We start from the raw sequence: 24530 nt of genomic DNA, 5'->3' as shown, positions 1-24530 counted from the left end.
AAAGCTGATCTTTTGGACTAAGTGGTTGGTTGCACACTTAGGCTCAATCCCTAGTATCCTTCCTTAAGGCTCTGCGAAAGGATATGAGTGATCAAACCAATTTACAAGGTGGCTAGTCGAAATGATGTACTGACATCTTGGCTTAGCATTAATGATGTGTCATTTACTTATAAAAGGAGATTTTTTGCGGCCTTCTCTTGAGGGAGTAAATTATCGTTTGGTTTATAACACCTTTGGGTTTTACAAAAGTCTTAATAAAACTTAAATCCTAAACCAAAGACTAATCATAAACTTGTTTCAACTGTTATAGGCAATATGTCTCTCAACCCTCTCTCAACAATTCTTTCCTCGAATAAACTCGAAGGCGACAATTACGTCGACTGGAAACGTAACCTCGACATAGTCCTTACTGTCGACAAGCACAAATGGGTTCTCACCACCCCCTGTCCTCAAACGAATGATGATTCGACGCAAGAGGAGAAAGACGTCCTGGCGGCCTGGCTTCGATCCGATGAGATTGCGAGATGCTATATTTTGGCATCGATGAACAATGTGTTGCAACAACAACATCGTGATTTCGAAACTGCCACCGATATGCTCTACAATCTCCATGAGATGTTTGGAGGGCAAGGACGTCAAGCTAGGCAACAAGCGGTCCGACAATTCATGAACTGTCGTATGAAGGCTGGAACTCCCGTTAGAGATCATATGATGCTGATCATTAGCTATCTCAACGAGATGGAGATTCTTGGATCTGAGATTGATGGGGAGACCAAAATAGATATGATCTTGGAAACTCTCCCCGAAACCTTTGATACCTTCAAATTGAACTATTCCATGAACAAGCTGGAGTACACTGTTACCGAGCTCATGAAGGAACTTCAAACCGCTGAGGCACTCACTAAGAAAAAGAGGGCTCAAGGAGAAGTACATGCTACTGCCTCCACCTCTGGATCTAAGAAGAGACCTCGCAACGCCGAGAAAAAGAACCAACCTAAGGTTCAAACGAAGAAGAAGGCGCCAAAGGCTCCGAAGGTGGACAAGTCTAAAGACAAGTGCCACCACTGCAACGAGCCTGGTCACTGGCGTAGGAACTGTCCCGCCTACCTCAAAACCAAAGCTAAAGGTATTGTACTTAAGCCTGTTTAGTAGCTGATAATGTATCATCGTGGATTATTGACTCCGCTGCTACTAACCATATTTGCTGCTCCTTGACTGGTTTTAGGAAAAGCAAAAGCTTAGAGGATGGCGACTTCTGCTTCAAGTGGGGTGATGAGAGCGTGGTGTCTGCGAAGGCTGTGGGATCCGTGACGCTATCTTTTGAAGATCGAACTTTAAATTTGAATAATGTTTATTATGTTCCTTCCTTTGGGAAAAACCTAGTATCTGTTGCTCAACTTTTCGAGCAAGATTATTATTTAAAGTTTATAAAGAATGGAATTCGTATTTCTTTTTCTAATTCTTTCGTCACTGATGCATGTATGAAGAATGGTCTTTTTTACATCTATCCCACTCAACCTTCTCTCTTAGACACCGAAATAGATAACGATCTAATTAGGGAGCCAAAGAGGATCAAACTTTCTGAATCCTCCGATCTAACAAAATCAACATACCTCTGGCACTTAAGACTTGGTCATATCAGTCTAGATAGGATTAAGAGACTTGTGAGGGATGGTCCACTCCAAGCCTCTGCAATAGGTTCACTACCTACTTGTGAATCCTGCATAGAAGGAAAAATGACTAAGCGACCTTTCTCCGATAAGGGTCGAAGAGCCACTGAGTTGCTGGAACTAATACATTCTGACGTATGTGGTCCACTCAACCAACAGGCACGTGGAGGATACGAATACTTCGTTACCTTCACTGATGATTACTCAAGATATGGGTTTGTCTATTTGCTTAAACACAAATCCGAGACCTTTAACGTATTTAAGGTCTTTAGGGCTTTAGTGGAAAAGCAAACTGGCAAAGTGATCAAAACCCTTCGATCTGATCGAGGTGGTGAGTATATGTCTGGAGAGTTCGATGACTTTCTTAAAGAAGAAGGTATCGCTTCTCAGCTTACCGCGCCTGGCACACCTCAACAAAACGGAGTGTCAGAGAGAAGAAACCGAACTCTTATGGAGATGGTTAGATCAATGATGAGTTACTCATCACTCCCGCTTTCCTTTTGGGGATATGCCCTCGAAACAGCCGCTTATATTCTGAACCAAGTTCCGTCCAAAACGGTTCCTGGTACTCCTTATGAACGATGGACTGGCCGTAAAGTGAATCTTGGCTGCATCCGAATTTGGGGTTGCCCTGCACACGTGCTAAGGCAAAAGACTAGCAAGTTGGCTAGTAGGTCAGAATTGTGCCTGTTTGTAGGATATCCGAAGGAAACCAAAGGTTTTACTTTCTATAGTCCCGAGGACGATAAGACTTTCGTTAGCACGAATGCTCGTTTCCTCGAGGAGGACTTTATGAAGGATGCGAAACCTAGAAGCAAAATTGTGCTTGAAGAAAAGTTGGGTGAGGAAGCTTCTACCTCATCTGTAAGAACTGTTCTTACCCCAACTGAAACACAACCTAACTCATCAGAATCTCGTCAAGTAGTACTTCGACGTAGTGGGAGGGCTACTCAAAAGCCTGACAGGTACATGTCTTATGGAGACTCTCTTGTAGCCGTCTCTGACATGGATGATCCTGTTTCCTATAGCCAAGCAATGGCTTGTTCTGAATCAAACCTTTGGCTTGACGCCATGAAAGTTGAGATGCACTCGATGTATGTCAACAAAGTCTGGAAACTTGTAGACCTTCCTGAAGGGATTAAACCCGTAGGGTGTAAGTGGATATACAAGAAGAAAAGGGGTCCTGATGGGAACGTTGAGACGTTCAAAGCACGACTTGTGGCGAAGGGTTATACCCAACAAGAAGGGATTGACTATGAAGAAACCTTCTCGCCAGTCGCGATGCTTAAATCCATCCGCATACTCCTATCCATAGCTGCAGCTCTCGACTATGAGATCTGGCAAATGGATGTCAAGACAGCTTTTCTGAATGGCAATCTTGACGAGCGCATTTACATGGCTCAACCAGACGGTTTCGTGGATAAAGGTCAAGAGACCAAGGTTTGTGAGTTGCTTAAATCCATTTATGGACTAAAGCAAGCATCTAGGTCATGGAACATTAGATTCGATGAAACTGTAAAGAGCTTCGGCTTTGAACAGTCAATAGATGAGCCTTGTGTTTACAAGTTAATACACGAAGGCAAAGTTGTGTTTCTGGTACTATATGTCGATGATATACTACTCATTGGTAATGACGTGGGTAAGTTATCTGAGGTTAAGGTCTGGCTAGCAAAGCAATTCGATATGAAGGATCTAGGAGAAGCCGCATACATTCTGGGAATCCAAATCTTTCGAGATAGGAAAAACCGGACCCTGTCGCTCTCTCAAGCATCTTATATTGATAAGGTGATGGATCGCTTCTCGATGCAAGACTGCAAGAGGGGTCAAACACCCTTTAGGCATGGAGTTTCACTCTCTAAGGACCAGTCTCCCAAGACTGCACAAGAGATTGAAGACATGAGGAAAATTCCTTACGCCTCTGCCGTAGGAAGCCTCATGTATGCTATGCTTTGCACCCGACCTGATATATGTTTCGCCGTTGGCGTAGTTAGTCGTTTCCAATCCAACCCTGGACCCGAGCACTGGATTGCTGTTAAGCATGTTCTTAAGTATCTTCGAAGAACTAGGAACTTGATGCTTACATACTCAGGTACTGACCTGACTATGACGGGATATACCGACTCCGATTTTCAAGCGGATAAGGATTCCAGGAAATCCACTTCGGGATCTGTGTTCATCCTTAATGGTGGAGCTGTTGTGTGGAGAAGTATTAAGCAATCTTGCATTGCTGACTCCACAATGGAAGCAGAATATGTGGCTGCTTGTGAAGCATCCAAAGAGGCTGTATGGCTTAGAAAGTTCCTTAAGTATTTGGAAGTTGTTCCAAACGTCGACGAGCCCATGACCCTTTATTGTGATAATAGTGGGGCTGTCGCTAACTCAAAGGAACCTAGAAGCCATAAGCGCTCTAAGCATATTGAGAGGAAATACCATTTGATTCGAGAGATCGTGCAGCGCGGAGACGTGGAAGTGAAGAAGATCTCAACGGTGGACAACCTCGCAGATCCATTCACCAAGGCCCTAGCGAACAAGGTCTTCGACCAACATCGTGAGGGATTAGGCATGAAGGACTACACACACCTTCTTTGAGTCAAGTGGGAGTTTGTTGTCAATAGTGCCCACAAGAAGAGTTGTAGTCTTTATTTTGAACATTTGATGTAATAAAGTCTCATGAAGACTCTTGCTTGTAATTGCCTATTCATTCATTAATAAAGTTGAAACGTTCATTCAATCTTCCTTGTCTGAAGCTTTATGATAAAACCATAGTCTTTTAGTCCATAAACAAACTTAACAACTTACGAAGAGACAAATGTAGATTTGCATGAACAAACTCTTCGTAGTTTGCTTAAAACGATATATTCGCAATCTTAGGGTCAAAGGACTATTGACCTCAGTATGATTGTTAGAAGAATCTATGATGTCTGGTTATGAGGCATTGAGAGTTAGGAACTCTATAGTTCTTCTAGGTATCTTCCGAAGGTACTGAATTGACCAGTGCACTTCTAGAGACAAGATAAGAACAAACCATTTAACCTCTTATGTCTCGAAGTCACTATGTATGAATTGCATCATGCTTACCTTAATCCTGAAATGAGACATGCCATTTCACACCTTAGTATTCTCATTTGAGAAAGTCAAAGTTCGGACTCACTATGTGATTCCGAACAAGGCCTATTGGTGAAGTACTAAGTTGTGAGTCTGTCATGAGTAACTTTGTGAAGTTCTCATAGATATGGAATTCATGTACAAGATTGCTGAAATGCAATGTATGTCACCTCATGCTTTGTTCCTTGGAGTGTGAATAAATGAACTGGCCAGTGTCCAAATTGAGTCTTGACTCTTTTGGATGAAACAATGTGACTTGTTAGCTCCTCGTCAATACATTGTTTCTAACTTATTCACAAGCGACAAAGGAGTTGAGGAAATAACAGCTAGAAGGGTAAAATGGTAATTTAGTAAATCCCGACTAGCTGATGACATTCATGAAGGGTAAACATAGATAATATTCAGTGGATCCGCTCATCATAATTAGGTCGAATTCTTGAGTAGAAAATAAATTCATTTGAACCGAGAGATTTTCAGTGTCAGCTCTTTAGTGGAGTCAGTTGGCATTAAGCTAAACTTGGAAAAGGTTTGTGAACTTTTGAGTCCAAGTGTTTAGCTAAAGCTTTGTTCATTTGGGTCCATGAGGTCACTGTCACGAATCACATCGATAGGAATAGTTAAACTGGAAGCTAAGCCAAAACAAGAACGAAAATAGTTAAAAGGGTATTTTTGTCTTTTGAGACATAAGGATGAAATGGATGTCAATAAATTTTGACAAGTTCATTTGATGACTTAATGTCACTCGGCCATAATATGATTAATTGGGCCTTGTGAATTAATTTCATTTCATAAGAATTTTATTGAAAACTCTTAATGGGCCTTTTTCATGTTCTCATGAATAAATGAAGAAGCTTCTAGAAGCTCCTTCTAGAAGTGAAATGGGCGCCCATAATACCCAAGGAAAGAGAGTTTATTTTGTGCATAAATGTATTTAGATACTTGCCAAAAGAAAAAGAGGAAACAAATTTCCCACACATGCAATGGGAAATTCGGCCAAGTGAGAAAAGGGAAAGCCAAGGAACAAAAAAGGAAACAAATCCTTGCCTCTAGGAGGCAGCCTTGGGCGCCCAACAAGGAATGGGAAATGAAGGATTTTTGCTCATGAATATGTGATATTCTATAGAAGAGGAAACTACCTTATTGAAGGTGAGACCTCTCCTATAAATAGGAGCCCCATTTCCTCACAATTCATTCATCCAAGTTTAAGAGATTTGAGAGACTCTCTCTCTAGAACTTGGCCGAAGTCCTCTTCTCTCTCTCTCTAGTTTATTTTCGGTTTTCTCTTGTCTTGGCACCTAGGTCCTCACTCGACCTAGTCTTTAGCTCTGCGACTTCGAGACTCGTTCTCAAGTCGTAGTGTTTAAAAGTGCCCACTCACTAATTCCTTCTTTTCGAGTGATTTAGTGATAGAAACTTTCGTGGTTGCTCGAGGTGCCGAGGAAAGAAAAGAGAGACGTGCTGCGAGGGGAGACGAACGTTGCCAACCTTCCAAAGGCTCATCAACGTTCAAGCATCAAAAAGGTTAGTAACTTTTAAAGCTCATATTAGTTTTTATTTACATGCATATGCTCTTGTCTAGGTTAGTAAAAACTAGTTTTACTTAAAAAGAAAATTTTTAAAATTCCGCCGCTTTGCGAAGCGTTTAATCTTTTTCTTAAACCCTAGATCGATTCCAACATGGAGATGAGTCTCCGCTAGAGACACCGGGTTCCCAAGGTCCTAAGAAAACAAGGGGACCAACAACCGGGTCTACTTCGGCAAAAGCAGCGCATGGGGTACCCGGTGCGAAAGTTGTTAGGTACGACCCAATCAACCAAACTTTCTACCAGGACGTAAGAAAAACAATAAAAAAGGTAGGAGTATTCAACAACCGCGTCGGCGCTTTGGTGAAAGTCCATATCCCGGTCACACTTCGTGATTGGAACGAAGTGACGCCCCAGATGTTGGGCAATATTCTGAGCGCACTTCATTCCGAGTACACTTTCGTGTACAAGGATGATGAGACCGATGAGCTGCTTCCGGCGGATTGCTATCGTCATCAGATTGACCAGACTATCATTCGCGATGCAAAGCGTATGAGGCGCAACCAAAAGTCTAGATTATCAGGGACTTTCTTAGGAAAATGTTGTGGGCAAATGAATGTCGCCAAGAAAGAAATCCCAAAAGGATATCAAAAAGACGATTGGGAGAAGGTGATAGAGGAGTTCGCAACTGACGATTGGAAGGTAATGTATAATTCTAAAAATTATGTTATCTTCTATGAAATCGAATTATAACGCAATTTAATATGTGCAGAAAAAGTCTACTCGCAACAGAGACAATTCCAAGAACAAGAAAACGAAGTCCACACAAGGGTCGATTTCTTTTTTGGCTCATCGACATTTGAACGTAAGTTTATTCTAATTTTGTAATTTTTTTTTTGCAATAAATACATTACTCATATTTTCATAAGAACTGCAGAGTAGGGAAGATGGGACTTTGGCCTCGGCGTTAAACACGTGGGAGAAAAAACATCAAGACGATCAAGGCAATTGGACGACAGCTTGGGCGCAACAAGCATTTGTAAGTTACTTGTGTTAATTACTTAATAATCAAGTTTCGATAATCTTAATAATTTTTTTAACATATGTTTGAAGGCGCGAATTATGACTCAAGTCGAGGATATGCAGCGACAAGCAGCGGAGTCAGGCCAAATGTTTGACATAGACCAGGCGGAGCAGTTTGCGATGGATACTGTTCTCGGGCAACGTCGAGATTGGTATGTCGGGATAGGTCCCTCGATCCCGAGATCCTCGTATCTCTTGGCTCAGGCTCAGGACGACAGCTCGTCCTCAGGTTCTTCATCGACGCGCGTTCCAGATCCAGTGATTAGCGAGCTACAAGCAGCGTTGGCCGCACAACAAGCTCAGATGGAGGCGTTTCAGCGACAGTTCTTTGCCTACACACAGCAGCATCCGTCTCCCATGCAGACATCCCCCGCGATGATGCACCCTGCCACGAAGCCGCCATCAGCTTCAATGCCGAATGTTCAGACGCCGGCATCCGCTTCAATGCCGAATGTTCAGACGCCGCCATCCGCTTCCATGCCAAATGCTGATCAGACGCCAGGTTCGGTAGAATTTCAGCGACATCGTTCGAGCGGCAGCGCATCAGGCCGCCAAGGCGCACGAGCAAGATCTGGCGGAAGAGGAGGCCGTGCATTCCAGAATTGGCAGACTTCGAATGAAAAAGGGAAACAAAAAGAATAAATTGTAATTTTTTTAATTTATTGAATGTAAATTATCAAATTTTATGAATTTAATATTATTATTTATATACTTATTCTAATTAATATTATTCAAATTATTTATTTAATATAACAAAAAAAATTATTTAATTAATTTTTTAAATTATAATTTTTATATATTTAAATGGCTGATTCTAATAGAATCAGCATTTTAAAAAAAATAACTACAGACAATCGGATGCGACTAGTCGCATCTGATACTTTCGCGGGAAGAGTATCGGATGCGACTAGTCGCATCGGATTGTACTAACACCCGCCAAATATTTCGCGGGGAATTACTATCAGATGCGACTAGTCGCATCTGATACTCTTCCCGCGAAAGTATCAGATGCGACTAGTCGCATCTGATACTATAATTCACGCTTTAATTTCTTATTTTGAGGGATATTTAGGTGCGACGTTTGGTGCGACTTGTCGCACCTAAAATGTCGCACCTGATAGTGATGACTTTCATGTGCGACTAGTCGCACCTAATATCATCAGGTGCGCACTTTCAGATGCGACTTTGTCGCATCTAAAGTCGCACCTGATGATACTTTCAGGTGCGACATGTATGCTTTCAGGTGCGACTTTTGTCGCACCTGATGCTATCAATTGTACTAGTGCACGAAAGTTTCTATCACTAAATCACTCGAGAGAAAAGGAATTAGTGAGTGGGCACTTTTAAACACTACGACTTAAGAACGAGTCTTGAAGTCGCAGAGCTAAACACTAGGTCGAGTGAGGACCAAGTTGCCAAAACAAGAAAAATCGAAAATAAACTAGAAAGAGACAGAGAGAGGAGTTCGGCCAAGTTCTAGAGAGAGAGTCTCTCAAATCTCTTAAACTTGGATGAATGAAATGTGAGGAAATGAGGCTCCTATTTATAGGAGAGGTCTCACCTTCAATAAGGTAGTTTCCTCTTTTATAGAATATCACATATTCATGAGCAAAATAACCCTTATTTCCCACTTGAGAAACTCGGCCAAACAAGGGCTTCTAGAAGCCTTGATTTGTTTCCAATTTTGTTCATGGTTTGCCTTTTCTCTCACCTTGGCCGATTCCCTTATGCATCCTTATGCAAATTTGTTTCCTCTTTTTCTTTTGGCAAGTATCTAAATACATTTATGCACAAAATAAACTCTCCTATTTCTCTATAGGGTAGGCGCCCAACATGTCTCTAGAAGGAGCTTCTAGAAGCTTCTTCATTTATTCATGAGAACATGAAAAAGGCCCATTAAGAATTTTCAATAAAACTCTCATGAAATGAAATTAATTCACGAGGCCCAATGATCAAGTCATGGCCGAGTGACATTAAGTCATCAAATGAACTTGTCAAAAAATTTATTGACATTCATTTCATCCTTTGTCTCAAAAGACAAAAATACCCTTTTGACAATTTTCGTTCTCGTTTTGACTTAGCTTCCAGTTTAACTATTCCTATCGATGTGATTCATGATAGTGACCTCATGGACCCAAATGAACAAAGCTTGAGCTAAACACTTGGACTCAAAAGTTCACAAACCTTTTCCAAGTTTAGCTTAATGCCAACTGACTCCACTAAAGAGTTGACACTGAAAATCTCTCGGTTCAAATGAATTTATTTTCTACTCAAGAATTCGACCTAATTATGATGAGCGGATCCACTGAATATTATCTATGTTTACCCTTCATGAATGTCATCAGCTAGTCGGGATTTACTAAATTACCATTTTACCCTTCTAGCTGTTATTTCCTCAACTCCTTTGTCGCTTGTGAATAAGTTAGAAACAATATATTGACGAGGAGCTAACAAGTCACATTGTTTCATCCAAAAGAGTCAGGACTCAATTTGGACACTGGCCAGTTCATTTATTCACACTCCAAGGAACAAAGCATGAGGTGACATACATTGCATTTCAGCAATCTTGTACATGAATTCCATATCTATGAGAACTTCACAAAGTTACTCATGACATTCTCACAACTTAGTACTTCACCAATAGGCCCTGTTCGGAATCACATAGTGAGTCCGAACTCTGACTTTCTCAAATGAGAATACGTAAGCTGTGAAATGGCATGTCTCATTTCAGGATTAAGGTAAGCATGATGCAATTCATACATAGTGACTTCGAGACATAAGAGGTTAAATGGTTTGTTCTTATCTTGTCTCTAGAAGTGCACTGGTCAATTCAGTACCTTCGAAAGATACCTAGAAGAACTATAGAGTCTCCAACTCTCAATGCCTCATAACCAGACATCATAGATTCTTCTAACAATCATACTGAGGTCAATAGTCCTTTGACCCTAAGATTGCGAATATATCGTTTTAAACAAACTACGAAGAGTTTGTTCATGCAAATCTACATTTGTCTCTTCGTAAGTTGTTAGGTTTGTTTATGGACTAAAAGACTAGGGTTTTATCATAAAGCTTCAGACAAGGAAGATTGAATGAACGTTTCAACTTTTTATTAATGAATAAGCAATTACAAGCAAGAGTCTTCGTAAGACTATATTACATCAAATGTACACAAATAGACACTACTACTCTTCTTGTGGGCACCATTGACAACAACTCCCTCAAGAGAAGACCGCAAAACATCTCCATTTGTAAGTAAATGACACATCATTAATGCTTAGCCAAGATGTCAATACACCAATTTTGACTAGCCACCTTTTAAATTGGTTTGATCACTCACATCCTTTCGCAGAGCCTCAAGGGAGGATTACTAGGGATTGAGCCTAAGTGTGCAACCAACCACTTAGTCCAAAAGGTCAACTTTGAAAAACAATCCCCCAAGGGGAGGCCTTGTCATCATCGTCTCACTATCGGACGTAGCTTATTGAGCAATGATCGAAGCAAAAACGCCTTGGAGTACTCCCATTTAAGTGAGGGTCGCAAGAGCAGCTCTTAGTCCCACATTAAATGCTTCTTTCAATAGTGTTGGGGATCGTGGGTTACAAACAACAAGTATAACCCTCCCACTTAGTTTTTGGAGTTGGTTCATCGACTCTTATAAGTTCGGAAACAGATTTCCTAGTAGGAGAGCGATAGAGCGGACAACTAGAAGAGAATCCTAGATATTCATGTTCAGAGCAGTATTAGTACATAAAGGCACAAGGTACATACTCGATTTTTTCCTATTTTCTATTTCGGGAAAGTGCGTGAGGGAAGTGTGAACTTCAACTCACTCGAACACTTGAAAGTTTGAGATTACACATCTTTTTATTTTTCGGCTTGTCTACAAAGGGACCTCCCACTCAAATTTTCAAGAGCATATAGATTTTGAACATATGTGATATAGATATAGTTTTTAAAACATTTTGAAAACTTATTTGATTTGGATGACAAAATATTTTTCAAGTTTGAAAGTGAAAACGGTTTTTCAAAATTCAAACTAGTTTTGTAAAAATTCAATTTCAATTAAACTTTCAAAAATTAAAACATTTTAATCTTACACATCATGTTTATAATCTTATGGAAAACATTTTTTCTCAAGAAATTTTTCTCATTAGAGTTCTATAACTCATGGTAGTGGGGCTGAAAATCCGGAATTCTAAAAAACTGGAGTTTCGGAACAGCCGCGCACCTCGGAGTAAAATCGTCACAACTGGCGGCTCCGATGTCCTTTTGACCTGAAACCAGTGGCATTGGACAGAGGACAGACAGAGATTTAATTTGATTCAAGAATCATTAAATTTAGATTTCTGAACAGAGAGTTATGCCACATTTACTGCGGGTTTTACTCCAGCTCGAAGAAAAAGAAATAATTAAAGCTTGATCCTTTTTAGGTGCGAAAAAGAATCGAGCGTAACGGAACGTTTTATGAAGGTTGTTAAAGCTTTTATTTGTGTTTTATTAGCAAGGTAATAACAAGGCATAAAAGAAATAACAACAAGCATAAAACGATTCAAGTAAAAATAAGAAACTAGTAAGACAAGAAAACTAGTCACAAAATTTTACTCGAAATTTCTCAAACCTTTAAAACACGTTTTTCAATATAAAAAATTAAAAACTTTTAGAACTGATTCTAATGTGTTTTAATATCATCCCAAACTCATAGAAAACCAACATGATTTTTAATTTAAAGACATGAGCAATAAATTAAAAAAAAATCTAAGATAACAATTCTAACTTGTCACAAAATTAGTAAACTTTCGAAAACGATTTTCAAGCTCATATTTTTAAATACATGTACATGCTAATCTTTGACCATCGCTCTGATACCATTTGTTGGAATTTTTAAATACATGTACATGCTAATCTTTGACCATCGCAAGGCCGTCCCTCGCGACGCGCAAAGGCCGTCCCTCGCGACGCGCGAAGGCCATTCCTCATGACACGAACCCGAGAGCGTTCATCCCGCATCCGTATAAAGGCGTAGATTTTGAGTTTCCACTCGATCTACGCTCGACCGGAAACTCGGGGGGCTAATGTTGTCGGTCCGTCTCGGACCGACGAGAACTAAGGCATCGCTTAGATCCACGCGACCGGTGCGAGGCCCGCACAGCGGCTCCCGGCCGGCCAAGTGCCGTCCGGCCAGCTCCCGGCCGGCGGCCGCCCGGCGTATGACCGGCCCAAGGCCGGCGCTGGCCAAGGCCGGCTCTCCAAGGCCGGCCCTCCTCGGCCGGCGCTCCAAGGCCGGCCCTCCCCGGCCGGCGCGCCAAGGCCGGCCCTCCTCGGCCGGCGCTCCAAGGCCGGCCCTCCCCGGCCGGCGCTCCAAGGCCGACCCTCCTCGGCCGGTGCGCCAAGGCCGGCCCTCCCCGGCCGGCACTCCAAGGCCGGCCTTCCTCCATGGCCGGCCCTCCATGGCCGGCCCTCCATGGCCGGCGCTCCAAGGCCGGCCCTCCTCGGCCGGCACTCCAAGGCCGGCCTTCCTCCATGGCCGGCCCTCCATGGCCGGCCCTCCATGGCCGGCGCTCCAAGGCCGGCCCTCCTCGGCCGGCGCTCCAAGGCCGGCCCTCCTCGGCCGGCGCTCCAAGGCCGGCCCTCCTCGGCCGGCGCTCCAAGGCCGGCACTCCTCGGCCGGCACTCCAAGGCCGGCACTCCAAGGCCGGCCTCCCTCCATGGCCGGCCCTCCACGGCCGGCACTCCAAGGCCGGCCCTCCTCCAAGGCCGGCCCAACCTTGCTCACTCGGCCAAGGGGTCTTCAAACCACCCCTTGGCTGCCTATAAATACAAGGGTCCTTCCCTTGACCCAGGAAATCCATTCTTGAGCACCGAAACGCTGCCGAACTCGTACCTCGCTCGTTTCTCTCAAGCTTTGGCCTCTAAACACCCCTAAAACCTCTATACTCCACCTCAATCACACTAATGTTGAGCGTCGGAGAGGTAAACAGGGGCACCCCCCCTGTTTCCCCTTTGTAGTTCACGTGTTCTCTACTCCTTTTCAGGTACTTTGACGAACTCAAGGGACATCCACAGCTAAGGGACGACTCGGGATACCGAGTCCGACACGCTCGAGTCAAGACGAGACCACTTGGTCCGGCCTTGGGTCTAACCGTCTTTGGCTCCTAAATAGTTGTCCGAAAAACTGCGACAACATTTTGGCGCTAGAAGGAGGGGATCTCTCGACCTTGACGACGCATTCCCTCTACCAGTTTTCTCCCTTTGTTCTCACGACTCTCGAGAGATGAGTCATCTACCCACTACCTCCGCGGGAACCCGAGCGACGAGCTCGAGGTACGGTCTCCGAAACCTCGCGCACCGTCTTGAAGGGCAACCTCGCGATAGCGAGAGCCAGCCCCAAGACCCGGTGAACGACCCCGAGGCCGAGCTCCGAGAGGACACGGCCCGGCGGCTCGCGGAGCTCCTTGACCGTCCCGGCGTTGACAGCTCCCTCGTCGCCGGTCTCCTCGGCTACGACGTCGAGGATCGATCTGCTCAAGATTACTCTGACCCCGAGTACGTGGAGGAGTCGAGGACCGACGAGGCCACCCCTAGCCTCACTCAAACGCGATCCGAGAGGGCCAACGGTGCGTTGGCCGATCCTTTGTGCCCGGCGCGACAACAGGCACGGTCACAGTCCCGGGGACTCGCCCCCTCGGTTTCAAGAGGTGGCCGGACACGGCCCCTCGCCGAGGAGAGAGCGACTCTGGTCGACGATGGAGCCGATAGCCGAAGCGCTCGCCGGACGACCCGGCCGAGGGCGACCTCGCCTCGTCACGCACCAAGCGTGGACCTTAGAGAGCGCTTGACGGCGCAGAGAAACTCCCGAGGGGAGGATCTCCGCCAAAGGCTAAATTCTCGAAGGGACGCGCTCCCCGCCGCAACGCTTGGCCGACCTCAGGCCAATGTCGTGGACCAAGCGTCCAATGAACGCCAACCGGTGACCCCCGTGGCCCCGACAATTGGCCCTGCCAACGGGCTTGATATGGTCACAATGATCCAGAGCCTCCAAAACCAAATCATCGAGATGAGGGAATCAGGGAGGCAAAGGCCGTACGGAGGGATCGAGGAATCATACTCTCCCTTCGCCGCACAAGTCCTCACGCAGCCATGCGTGGGGAACTTTAAGTTACCATCCATTCCCCCCTATGATGGACGTACGGACCCCCACTACCACGTCCAACACTATGAGACGTGGATGACGATGCAAGGGCAGACGGACGCCACCCTCTGCCAAGCCTTCAGCCTGACCCTCACAGGGTCAGGCTTTGAGTGGTTCCAAAGTTTGAGGCCTGGAAGCATCCCGTCCTTCCGGGCCTTGCGAGAGGCTTTCCTCGCTCGCTTTGCCACGCTTGTGGCACAAAAGAAATCGAAGACCCACCTCCTCTCCATTCGACAGGGGAGAGATGAGACTTTGAGACAATACCTCGCCCGCTTCACCGAGGAGTCTCACAAAGTCGAGGGCTTCGACGACAGGGACGCCATCACGGCGATTACCGAGGGAGTTCGCACGAGCGACTTCCTCAAGTCCATTGTCGGGCAAGTCCCGCGAGATATGGCGGAGCTGATGACGAGAGCCCGCACACATATGGGAATCGAGGACTATCTCGACGGCCGCGATGGCCGGAAGTCAGGAGGACAAGGTAGTCGCCACCGCGAAGAACGGGATGAAGATCGCCCCGACCCTCAAAACAAGAGGAGCAAGGGAGGCCGGGCCCCTAACAATCGCCCCCTCTCCGGTCCAAGATCATCGCACGTTGATAACTTCCAAGCGTTATCAACGTACACCCCGCTGAACACTCCGCAAGAGCGGATCCTAGCTCTGCACCGCGACGAGCTAGGAAGTCCGGCTCCTCTAGCGAAGGATCCCGCGAAGAGGGATCGGAACAAGTTCTGTGAGTACCACCAGGATCACGGGCATCTGACGTTCGAGTGCTATCATCTTAGGCGTCAGATCGAGGCCCTGATTCAAGTCGGGAAATTAAAAGAGTATGTCCTAAGAACGGTCGGGGCGGCCACGGTGTACGAAGGCCGCCCACGGCGGGGAAGGAAGGGTCCGGCGACGGTGGCTGTCATGAACCAGGCAGCGATTGAACAACCGGAGAGCTCACAGCTGCATGTCGTGGGCTAAGCCCGTCCCCTTTTCTCATTATGTCATTTTATTTTAAGACAATCTCGAATTTCAATAAGGCCAATGGCCCAGGGATGTAATTTTTGACTATTTGTGCATGATAATTGTATCACATTTCACCTCGAAGTCTTTATCTTGCTGCATTATAATTTCTAGTCTCCTCTACGAGTACACGAGAAACTCGGGGGGCTAATGGGAAACAATGCTCAACAAAAAAAAAAAAAAAAAAAGAAGGAAACAAAAAAAGACGCGCGAATCGATTATGCCTTCGTTGGCAAATCGAGAAAACAAGACGCGCACAAAACCAAGAAGACGTGCAAATCGATTATGCCTTCGTTGGCAAATCGAGAAAAGTAAGACGCGCACAAAACAAAAAAGACGTGCTAATCAATTATGCCTTCGTTGGCAAATCGAGAAAAGTAAGACGCGCACTAAACGACGAAGACGTGCTAATCGATTATGCCTTCGTTGGCAAATCGAGAACATAAGACGCGCACAATACAACAAAGACGTGCTAATCGATTATGCCTTCGTTGGCAAATCGAGAAAAGTAAGACGCGCACAAAACAAAAAAGACGTGCTAATCGATTATGCCTTCGTTGGCAAATCGAGAAAAGTAAGACGCGCACTAAACGACGAAGACGTGCTAATCGATTATGCCTTCGTTGGCAAATCGAGAACATAAGACGCGCACAATACAACAAAGACGTGCTAATCGATTATGCCTTCGTTGGCAAATCGAGAAAAGTAAGACGCGCACTAAACGACGAAGACGTGCTAATCGGTTATGCCTTCGTTGGCAAATCGAGAAAAGTAAGACGCGCACAAAACAACAAAGACGTGCAAATCGGTTATGCCTTCGTTGGCAAGTCGAGAAAATAAGACGCGCACGACACAATAAAGTCGTGCCAATCGATCACGCCCTCATTGGCAGATCGAGAAAATAAGCCACGCACGATCAACCCGAAACAAAGGCCGTCCCTTGAGACGCACAAAGGCCGTCCCTCGCGACGCGCAAAGGCCGTCCCTCGCGACGCGCGAAGGCCATTCCTCATGACACGAACCCGAGAGCGTTCATCCCGCATCCGTATAAAGGCGTAGATTTTGAGTTTCCACTCGATCTACGCTCGACCGGAAACTCGGGGGGCTAATGTTGTCGGTCCGTCTCGGACCGACGAGAACTAAGGCATCGCTTAGATCCACGCGACCGGTGCGAGGCCCGCACAGCGGCTCCCGGCCGGCCAAGTGCCGTCCGGCCAGCTCCCGGCCGGCGGCCGCCCGGCGTATGACCGGCCCAAGGCCGGCGCTGGCCAAGGCCGGCTCTCCAAGGCCGGCCCTCCTCGGCCGGCGCTCCAAGGCCGGCCCTCCCCGGCCGGCGCGCCAAGGCCGGCCCTCCTCGGCCGGCGCTCCAAGGCCGGCCCTCCCCGGCCGGCGCTCCAAGGCCGGCCCTCCTCGGCCGGTGCGCCAAGGCCGGCCCTCCCCGGCCGGCACTCCAAGGCCGGCCTTCCTCCATGGCCGGCCCTCCATGTCCGGCCCTCCATGGCCGGCGCTCCAAGGCCGGCCCTCCTCGGCCGGCACTCCAAGGCCGGCCTTCCTCCATGGCCGGCCCTCCATGGCCGGCCCTCCATGGCCGGCGCTCCAAGGCCGGCCCTCCTCGGCCGGTGCTCCAAGGCCGGCCCTCCTCGGCCGGCGCTCCAAGGCCGGCCCTCCTCGGCCGGCGCTCCAAGGCCGGCACTCCTCGGCCGGCACTCCAAGGCCGGCACTCCAAGGCCGGCCTCCCTCCATGGCCGGCCCTCCACGGCCGGCACTCCAAGGCCGGCCCTCCTCCAAGGCCGGCCCAACCTTGCTCACTCGGCCAAGGGGTCTTCAAACCACCCCTTGGCTGCCTATAAATACAAGGGTCCTTCCCTTGACCCAGGAAATCCATTCTTGAGCACCGAAACGCTGCCGAACTCGTACCTCGCTCGTTTCTCTCAAGCTTTGGCCTCTAAACACCCCTAAAACCTCTATACTCCACCTCAATCACACTAATGTTGAGCGTCGGAGAGGTAAACAGGGGCACCCCCCTGTTTCCCCTTTGTAGTTCACGTGTTCTCTACTCCTTTTCAGGTACTTTGACGAACTCAAGGGACATCCACAGCTAAGGGACGACTCGGGATACCGAGTCCGACACGCTCGAGTCAAGACGAGACCACTTGGTCCGGCCTTGGGTCTAACCGTCTTTGGCTCCTAATGACACGAACCCGAGAGCGTTCATCCCGCATCCGTATAAAGGCGTAGATTTTGAGTTTCCACTCGATCTACGCTCGACCGGAAACTCGGGGGGCTAATGTTGTCGGTCCGTCTCGGACCGACGAGAACTAAGGCATCGCTTAGATCCACGCGACCGGTGCGAGGCCCGCACAGCGGCTCCCGGCCGGCCAAGTGCCGTCCGGCCAGCTCCCGGCCGGCGGCCGCCCGGCGTATGACCGGCCCAAGGCCGGCGCTGGCCAAGGCCGGCTCTCCAAGGCCGGCCCTCCTCGGCCGGCGCTCCAAGGCCGGCCCTCCCCGGCCGGCGCGCCAAGGCCGGCCCTCCTCGGCCGGCGCTCCAAGGCCGGCCCTCCCCGGCCGGCGCTCCAAGGCCGGCCCTCCTCGGCCGGTGCGCCAAGGCCGGCCCTCCCCGGCCGGCACTCCAAGGCCGGCCTTCCTCCATGGCCGGCCCTCCATGTCCGGCCCTCCATGGCCGGCGCTCCAAGGCCGGCCCTCCTCGGCCGGCACTCCAAGGCCGGCCTTCCTCCATGGCCGGCCCTCCATGGCCGGCCCTCCATGGCCGGCGCTCCAAGGCCGGCCCTCCTCGGCCGGTGCTCCAAGGCCGGCCCTCCTCGGCCGGCGCTCCAAGGCCGGCCCTCCTCGGCCGGCGCTCCAAGGCCGGCACTCCTCGGCCGGCACTCCAAGGCCGGCACTCCAAGGCCGGCCTCCCTCCATGGCCGGCCCTCCACGGCCGGCACTCCAAGGCCGGCCCTCCTCCAAGGCCGGCCCAACCTTGCTCACTCGGCCAAGGGGTCTTCAAACCACCCCTTGGCTGCCTATAAATACAAGGGTCCTTCCCTTGACCCAGGAAATCCATTCTTGAGCACCGAAACGCTGCCGAACTCGTACCTCGCTCGTTTCTCTCAAGCTTTGGCCTCTAAACACCCCTAAAACCTCTATACTCCACCTCAATCACACTAATGTTGAGCGTCGGAGAGGTAAACAGGGGCACCCCCCTGTTTCCCCTTTGTAGTTCACGTGTTCTCTACTCCTTTTCAGGTACTTTGACGAACTCAAGGGACATCCACAGCTAAGGGACGACTCGGGATACCGAGTCCGACACGCTCGAGTCAAGACGAGACCACTTGGTCCGGCCTTGGGTCTAACCGTCTTTGGCTCCTAAATAGTTGTCCGAAAAACTGCGACAACAGGTTTAAAAAAAAGTTTTAACGCTTCGCAAAGCGGCGGAATTTTAAAAAATTTCTTTTAAAGTAAAAACGGTTTTTACTAACCTAGACAAAGAGCAAGCACATGTAAATAAAAACTATTATGAGCATAGAAGTTTACTAACCTTTTTAGACGCTTGAACGTTGATGAGCCTTCAAAAGGTTGATAACATTCGTCTCCCCTCGCAGCACGTCTCTCTTTCTTTCCTCGGCGACTCGAGCAACCACGAAAGTTTCAATCACTAAATCACTCGAAATAAAAGGAATTAGTGAGTGGGCACTTTTAAACACTACGACTTAAGAACGAGTCTTGAAGTCGCAGAGCTAAACACTAGGTCAAATGAGGACCTAGGTGCCAAAATATTAAAATGAAATTTACTAGAGAGAGAGAGGAGAGGGGCGGCCAAGCTAGAGAGAGAAGCTCTCAATCTCTAAAACTTGTGATGAATGAAAAGTGTGGAATGAGGCTCCTATTTATAGGAGAGGTCTTACCTTCAATAAGGTAGTTTCCTCTTCTATAGAATATCACATATTAATGAGCCAATTTCCCTTTTTCTTCTATGAGGCACACGGCCAAGAGGATCCAAGCACATCCTTGGATTTGTTTCCTCTTTTATTTGCTTCTCTCTTGATCCATTTGGGCGCCTACCTTGGTTTCCCCTTAGGGGAAATTTGTTTCCTCTTTTTCTTTTGGCAAGTATCTTCATACATTCATGCACAAAGTATTCTCTCTTCCTTTGGGTATTATGGGCGCCTATTACACTCTAGAAAGGCCTTCTAGAAGCTTTTCCACTTGTTCATGACAACATGAAAAAGGCCCATTAAGAATTTTCAATAAAATTCTTATGAAATGAAATTAATCCACAACGCCCAATTAATCTTATTATGGCCGAGTGACATTAAGTCATCAAATGACCTTGTCAAAAAATTTATTGACATTCATTTCATGCTATGTCTGAAAAGACAAAAATACCCTTTTGACAATTTTCGTTCTTGTTTTGACTTAGCTTCCACTTTAACTATTCCTAATCGATGTGATTCGTGACAGTGACCTCATGGATCCAAATGAACAAAGCTTGAGCTAAAATACTTGGACTCAAAAGTTCACAAACCTTTTCCAAGTTTAGCTTAATGTCAACTGACTCCACTAAAGAGTTGACACTGAAAATCTCTCGGTTCAAATGAATTTATTTTCTACTCAAGAATTCAACCTAATTGTAATGAGTGGATCCACAGAATATTATTAGTGTTTACCCTTCATTAATATCATCAGCTAGTCGGGATTTACAAAATTACCATTTTACCCTTCTAGCTGTTATTTCCTCAACTCCTTTGTTGCTTGTGAATAAGTTAGAAACAATGTATTGACGAGGAGCTAACAAGTCACATTGTTTCATCCAAAAGAGTCAAGACTCAATTTGGACACTGGCCAGTTCATTTATTCACACTCCAAGGAACAAAGCATGAGGTGATATACATTGCATTTCAGCAATCTTGTACATGAATTCCATATCTATGAGAACTTCACAAAGTTACTAATGCCATTCTCACAACTTAGTACTTTCACCAATAGGCCCTGTTCGGAATCACATAGTGAGTCCGAACTCTGACTTTCTCAAATGAGAATACTAAGGTGTGAAATGACATGTCTCATTTCAGGATTAAGGTAAGCAAGATGCAATTCATACGTAGTGACTTCGAGACATAAGAGGTTAAATGGTTTGTTCTTATCTTGTCTCCAGAAGTGCACTGGTCAATTCAGTACCTTCGGAAGATACCTAGAAGAACTATAGAGTCTCCAACTCTCAATGCCTCATAACAAGACATCATAGATTCTTCTAACAATCATACTGGGGTCAATAGTCCTTTGACCCTTAGATTGCGAATATATCGTTTTAAGCAAACTACGAAGAGTTTGTTCATGCAAATCTACATTTGTCTCTTCGTAAGTTGTTAGGTTTGTTTATGGACTAAAGACTAATGTTTTATCATAAAGCTTCAGACAAGGAAGATTGAATGAACGTTTCAACTTTTTATTAATGAATAAGCAATTACAAGCAAAAGTCTTCAAGAGACTTTATTACATCAAATGTACAATATAAAGATTACAACTCTTCTTGTGGGCACCATTGACAACACTGAATCCTCGAGTCGACTGATAAGTCCTCGTGCCGACTCTACGCATGACTCCTCTAGTTGAGGTCACTCCTCGAGTTGGGTCCTGAGTCCACGAGTGGACTGATAAGTCCTCGTGCCGACTCTACGCATGACTCCTCGAGTTGAGGTCACTCCTCGAGTTGAGTCCTGAGTCCACGAGTCGACTAATAAGTCCTCGTGCCGACTCTACGCATGACTCCTCGAGTTAAGGTCACTCCTTGAGTTAAGTCGTGAGTCCACGAGTCGAGTGATAAGTACTCATGCCGACTCTACGCGTGACTCCTCGAGTTGAGGTCACTCCTCGAGTTGAGTCCTGAGTCCACGAGTCGACTGGTAAGTCCTTGTGCCGACTGTACACGTGACTCCTCGAGTTAAGGTCACTCCTCGAGTTGAGTCCTATGTCCACGAGTCGACTAATAAGTGCTTTTGCCGACTCTACGCGTGACTCCTCGAGTTGAGGTCACTCCTCGAGTTCAGTCCCCATTCCACGAGTCCAATGATAAGTCCTCGTGCCGACTCTAAGCATGACTCCTCGAGTTGAGTCCTGTGTCCACGAGTGGAATGATAAGTCCTCGTGCCGACTCTACGCATGACTCCTCGAGTTGAGGTCACTCCTCGAGTTGAGTCCTGAGTCCACGAGTTGACTGATAAGTCCTCGTGCCGACTCTACGCATCCCTCCTCGAGTTTAGGTCACTCCTCGAGTTGAGTCCTGAGGCCACGAGTCGACTAATAAGTCCTCATGCTGACTCTACGCATGACTCCTCGAGTTAAGGTCACTCCTTGAGTTAAGTCGTGAGTCCACGAGTCGACTGTTAAGTGCTCGTGCCGACTCTACGCGTGACTCCTCGAGTTGAGGTCACTCCTCGAGTTGAGTCCTGAGTCCAGGAGTCGACTGGTAAGTCCTTGTGCCGACTCTACGCGTGACTCCTCGAGTTGAGGTCACTCCTCGAGTTGAGTCCTAAGTCCACGAGTCGACTAATAAGTGCTTCTGCCGACTCTACGCGTTACTCTTAGAGTCTAGGTCACTCCTCGAGTTGAGTCCCGATTCCACGAGTCGACTGATAAGTCCTCGTGCCGACTCTACGCATGACTCCTAGAGTTGAGTCCTGATTCCACAAGTCGACTGATAAGTCCTCGCGCTGACTCTACGCATGACTCCTCGAGTTAAGGTCACACCTCGTGTTGAGTCCTGAGTCCACGAGTTGACTGATAAGTCTTCGTGCCGACTCTACGGATGACTCCTCGAGTTGAGTCCTGAGTCCACGAGTGGACTGATAAGTCCTTGTGCCGACTCTACGCATGACTCCTCGAGTTGAGGTCACTTCTCGAGTTGAGTCCTGAGTCCACAAGTCGACTGGTAAGTCCTTGTGCCGACTCTATGCGTTACTCCTCGAGTTGAAGTCACTCCTCGAGTTGAGTCCTTAGTCCTTGAGTCGACTGATAAGTCCTCGTGCCGACTCTACGCATGACTCCTCGATTTGAGGTCACGCCTCGAGTTGAGTCCTGAGTCCTCGAGTCGACTAATAAGTCCTCGTGCCGACTCTACGCATGACTCCTCGAGTTAAGGTCACTCCTTGAGTTGAGTCGTGAGTCCATGAGTCGATTGTTTAGTCCTCGTGCCGACTCTACGTGTGACTCTTCGAGGTGAGTCCTAAGTCGACGAGTCGACTAATAAGTGCCGGTGCCGACTCTACGCGTCACTCCTCGAGTTTAGTCCCAAGTCCATGAGTCGAGTGATAAGTCCTCGTGCCGACTCTGCGCGTGACTCCTCGAGTTGAGTCCCGATTCCACGAGTCAACTAATAAGTCCTCGTGCCGACTCTACACATGACTCCTCGAGTTGAGTCCTGAGTCCACGAGTCGACTGATAAGTCCTCATGCCAACTCTACGCATGACTCCTCGAGTTAAGGTCAAACCTCGAGTTGAGTCCTGAGTCCACGAGTTGACTAATAAGTCTTCGTGCCGACTCTACGCATGGCTCCTCGAGTTGAGTCCTGAGTCCAGGAGTCGACTGATAAGTCTTCATGCCGACTCTACGCATGACTCCTCGAGTTGAGTCCTGAGTCCACGAGTCGACTGGTAAGTCCTTGTGCCGACTCCTCGAGTTGAGGTCACTCCTATAGTTGAGTCCTGACTCCTTGAGTCGATTGATAAGTCCTCGTGCTGACTCTACGCATGACTCCTCGAGTTGAGGTCACTCCTCGAGTTGAGTCGTGAGTCAACGAGTCGACTGGTATGTCCTCGTGCCCACTCTACGCGTGACTCCTTGAGTTGAGGTCACTCCCCGAGTTGAGTCCTGTGTCCCCGAGTCGACTGTTTAGTCCTCGTGCCGACTCTACGTGTGACTCTTCGAGGTGAGTCCTAAGTCCACAAGTCGACTAATAAGTGCCGGTGCCGACTCTACGCGTCACTCCTCGAGTTAAGTCCCAAGTCCATGAGTCGAGTGATAAGTCCTCATGCCGATTCTACGCGTGACTACTCGAGTTGAGGTCACTCCTTGAGTTGAGTCTTGAATTCACGAGTCGACTGGTAAGTCCTTGTCCCGACTCTACGCGTGACTCCTCGAGTTGAGGTCACTCCTAGAGTTGAGTCCTAAGTCCACAAGTCGACTAATAAGTGCTCGTGTCAACTCTACGCGTGACTCCTCGAGTTTAGGTCACTCCTCGAGTTGAGTCCCGAGTCCACGAGTCGACTGATAAGTCCTCGTGCCGACTCTACGCATGAATCCTCTAGTTAAGGTCACACCTCGAGTTGAGTCTTGAGTCCACGAGTCGACTGATAAGTCTTCGTGCCGACTCTACGCATGACTCCTCGAGTTGAGTCCTGAGTCCACGAGTGGACTAATAAGTATTCGTGCCGACTCTACACATGACTCCTCCAGTTGAGGTCACTCCTCGAGTTGAGTCCTAAGTCCACGAGTCGACTAATGAGTGCTCGTGCCGACTCTACGCGTGAGTCCTCGAGTTGAGTCCTGAGTACCCGAGTCGACTGATTAGTCCTCGTGCCGACTCTACGCATGACTCCTGTAGTTAAGGTCACACCTCGAGTTGAGTCCTGAGTCCACGAGTCGATTGATAAGTCTTCGTGCCGACTCTACGCATGACTCCTCGAGTTGAGTCCTGAGTCCACGAGTGGACTAATAAGTCCTCGTGCCGACCCTACGCATGACTCCTCGAGTTGAGGTCACTCCTCGAGTTGAGTCCTGAGTCCACGAGTCGACTGATAAGTCCTCGTGCAGACTCTATGCATCACTCCCCGAGTTGAGGTCTGAGTCCATGAGTCGACTGGTAAGTCCTTGGGCCGACTCTACGTGTGACTCCTCGAGTTGAGGTCACTCCTCGAGTTGAGGTCAGAGTCCACGAGTCGACTGGTAAGTCC

The 24530-nt window shown here is 47.5% G+C and overlaps 1 protein-coding gene across 1 annotated transcript in view; it reads left to right on the top strand.

Moving 5' to 3' along the window:
* Positions 1 to 6697: 6697 nt before the first annotated feature.
* Positions 6698 to 24530, top strand: part of LOC149401576 (uncharacterized) — a 28916-nt gene continuing 11083 nt past the window's right edge. The window contains exons 1-4 of the mRNA XM_089610792.1: positions 6698 to 7000; positions 7071 to 7163; positions 7236 to 7337; positions 7412 to 7801. Of these exons, the coding sequence (XP_089466918.1) occupies positions 6716 to 7000; positions 7071 to 7163; positions 7236 to 7337; positions 7412 to 7801 (870 nt within the window). The 5' untranslated portion in view covers positions 6698 to 6715. The remainder of the gene's footprint in view (positions 7001 to 7070; positions 7164 to 7235; positions 7338 to 7411; positions 7802 to 24530) is intronic.

This window comes from Urtica dioica, chromosome 4 (genome assembly GCF_054948205.1).
Source record: "Urtica dioica subsp. dioica isolate 48M chromosome 4, U.dioica_male_clone48M_v1_H2, whole genome shotgun sequence".
In the NCBI taxonomy this organism is placed as follows: domain Eukaryota; kingdom Viridiplantae; phylum Streptophyta; class Magnoliopsida; order Rosales; family Urticaceae; genus Urtica; species Urtica dioica.
The sequence above is the reverse complement of the archived record's forward strand: the minus strand, read 5'-3'. Positions and strand labels throughout refer to the sequence as shown.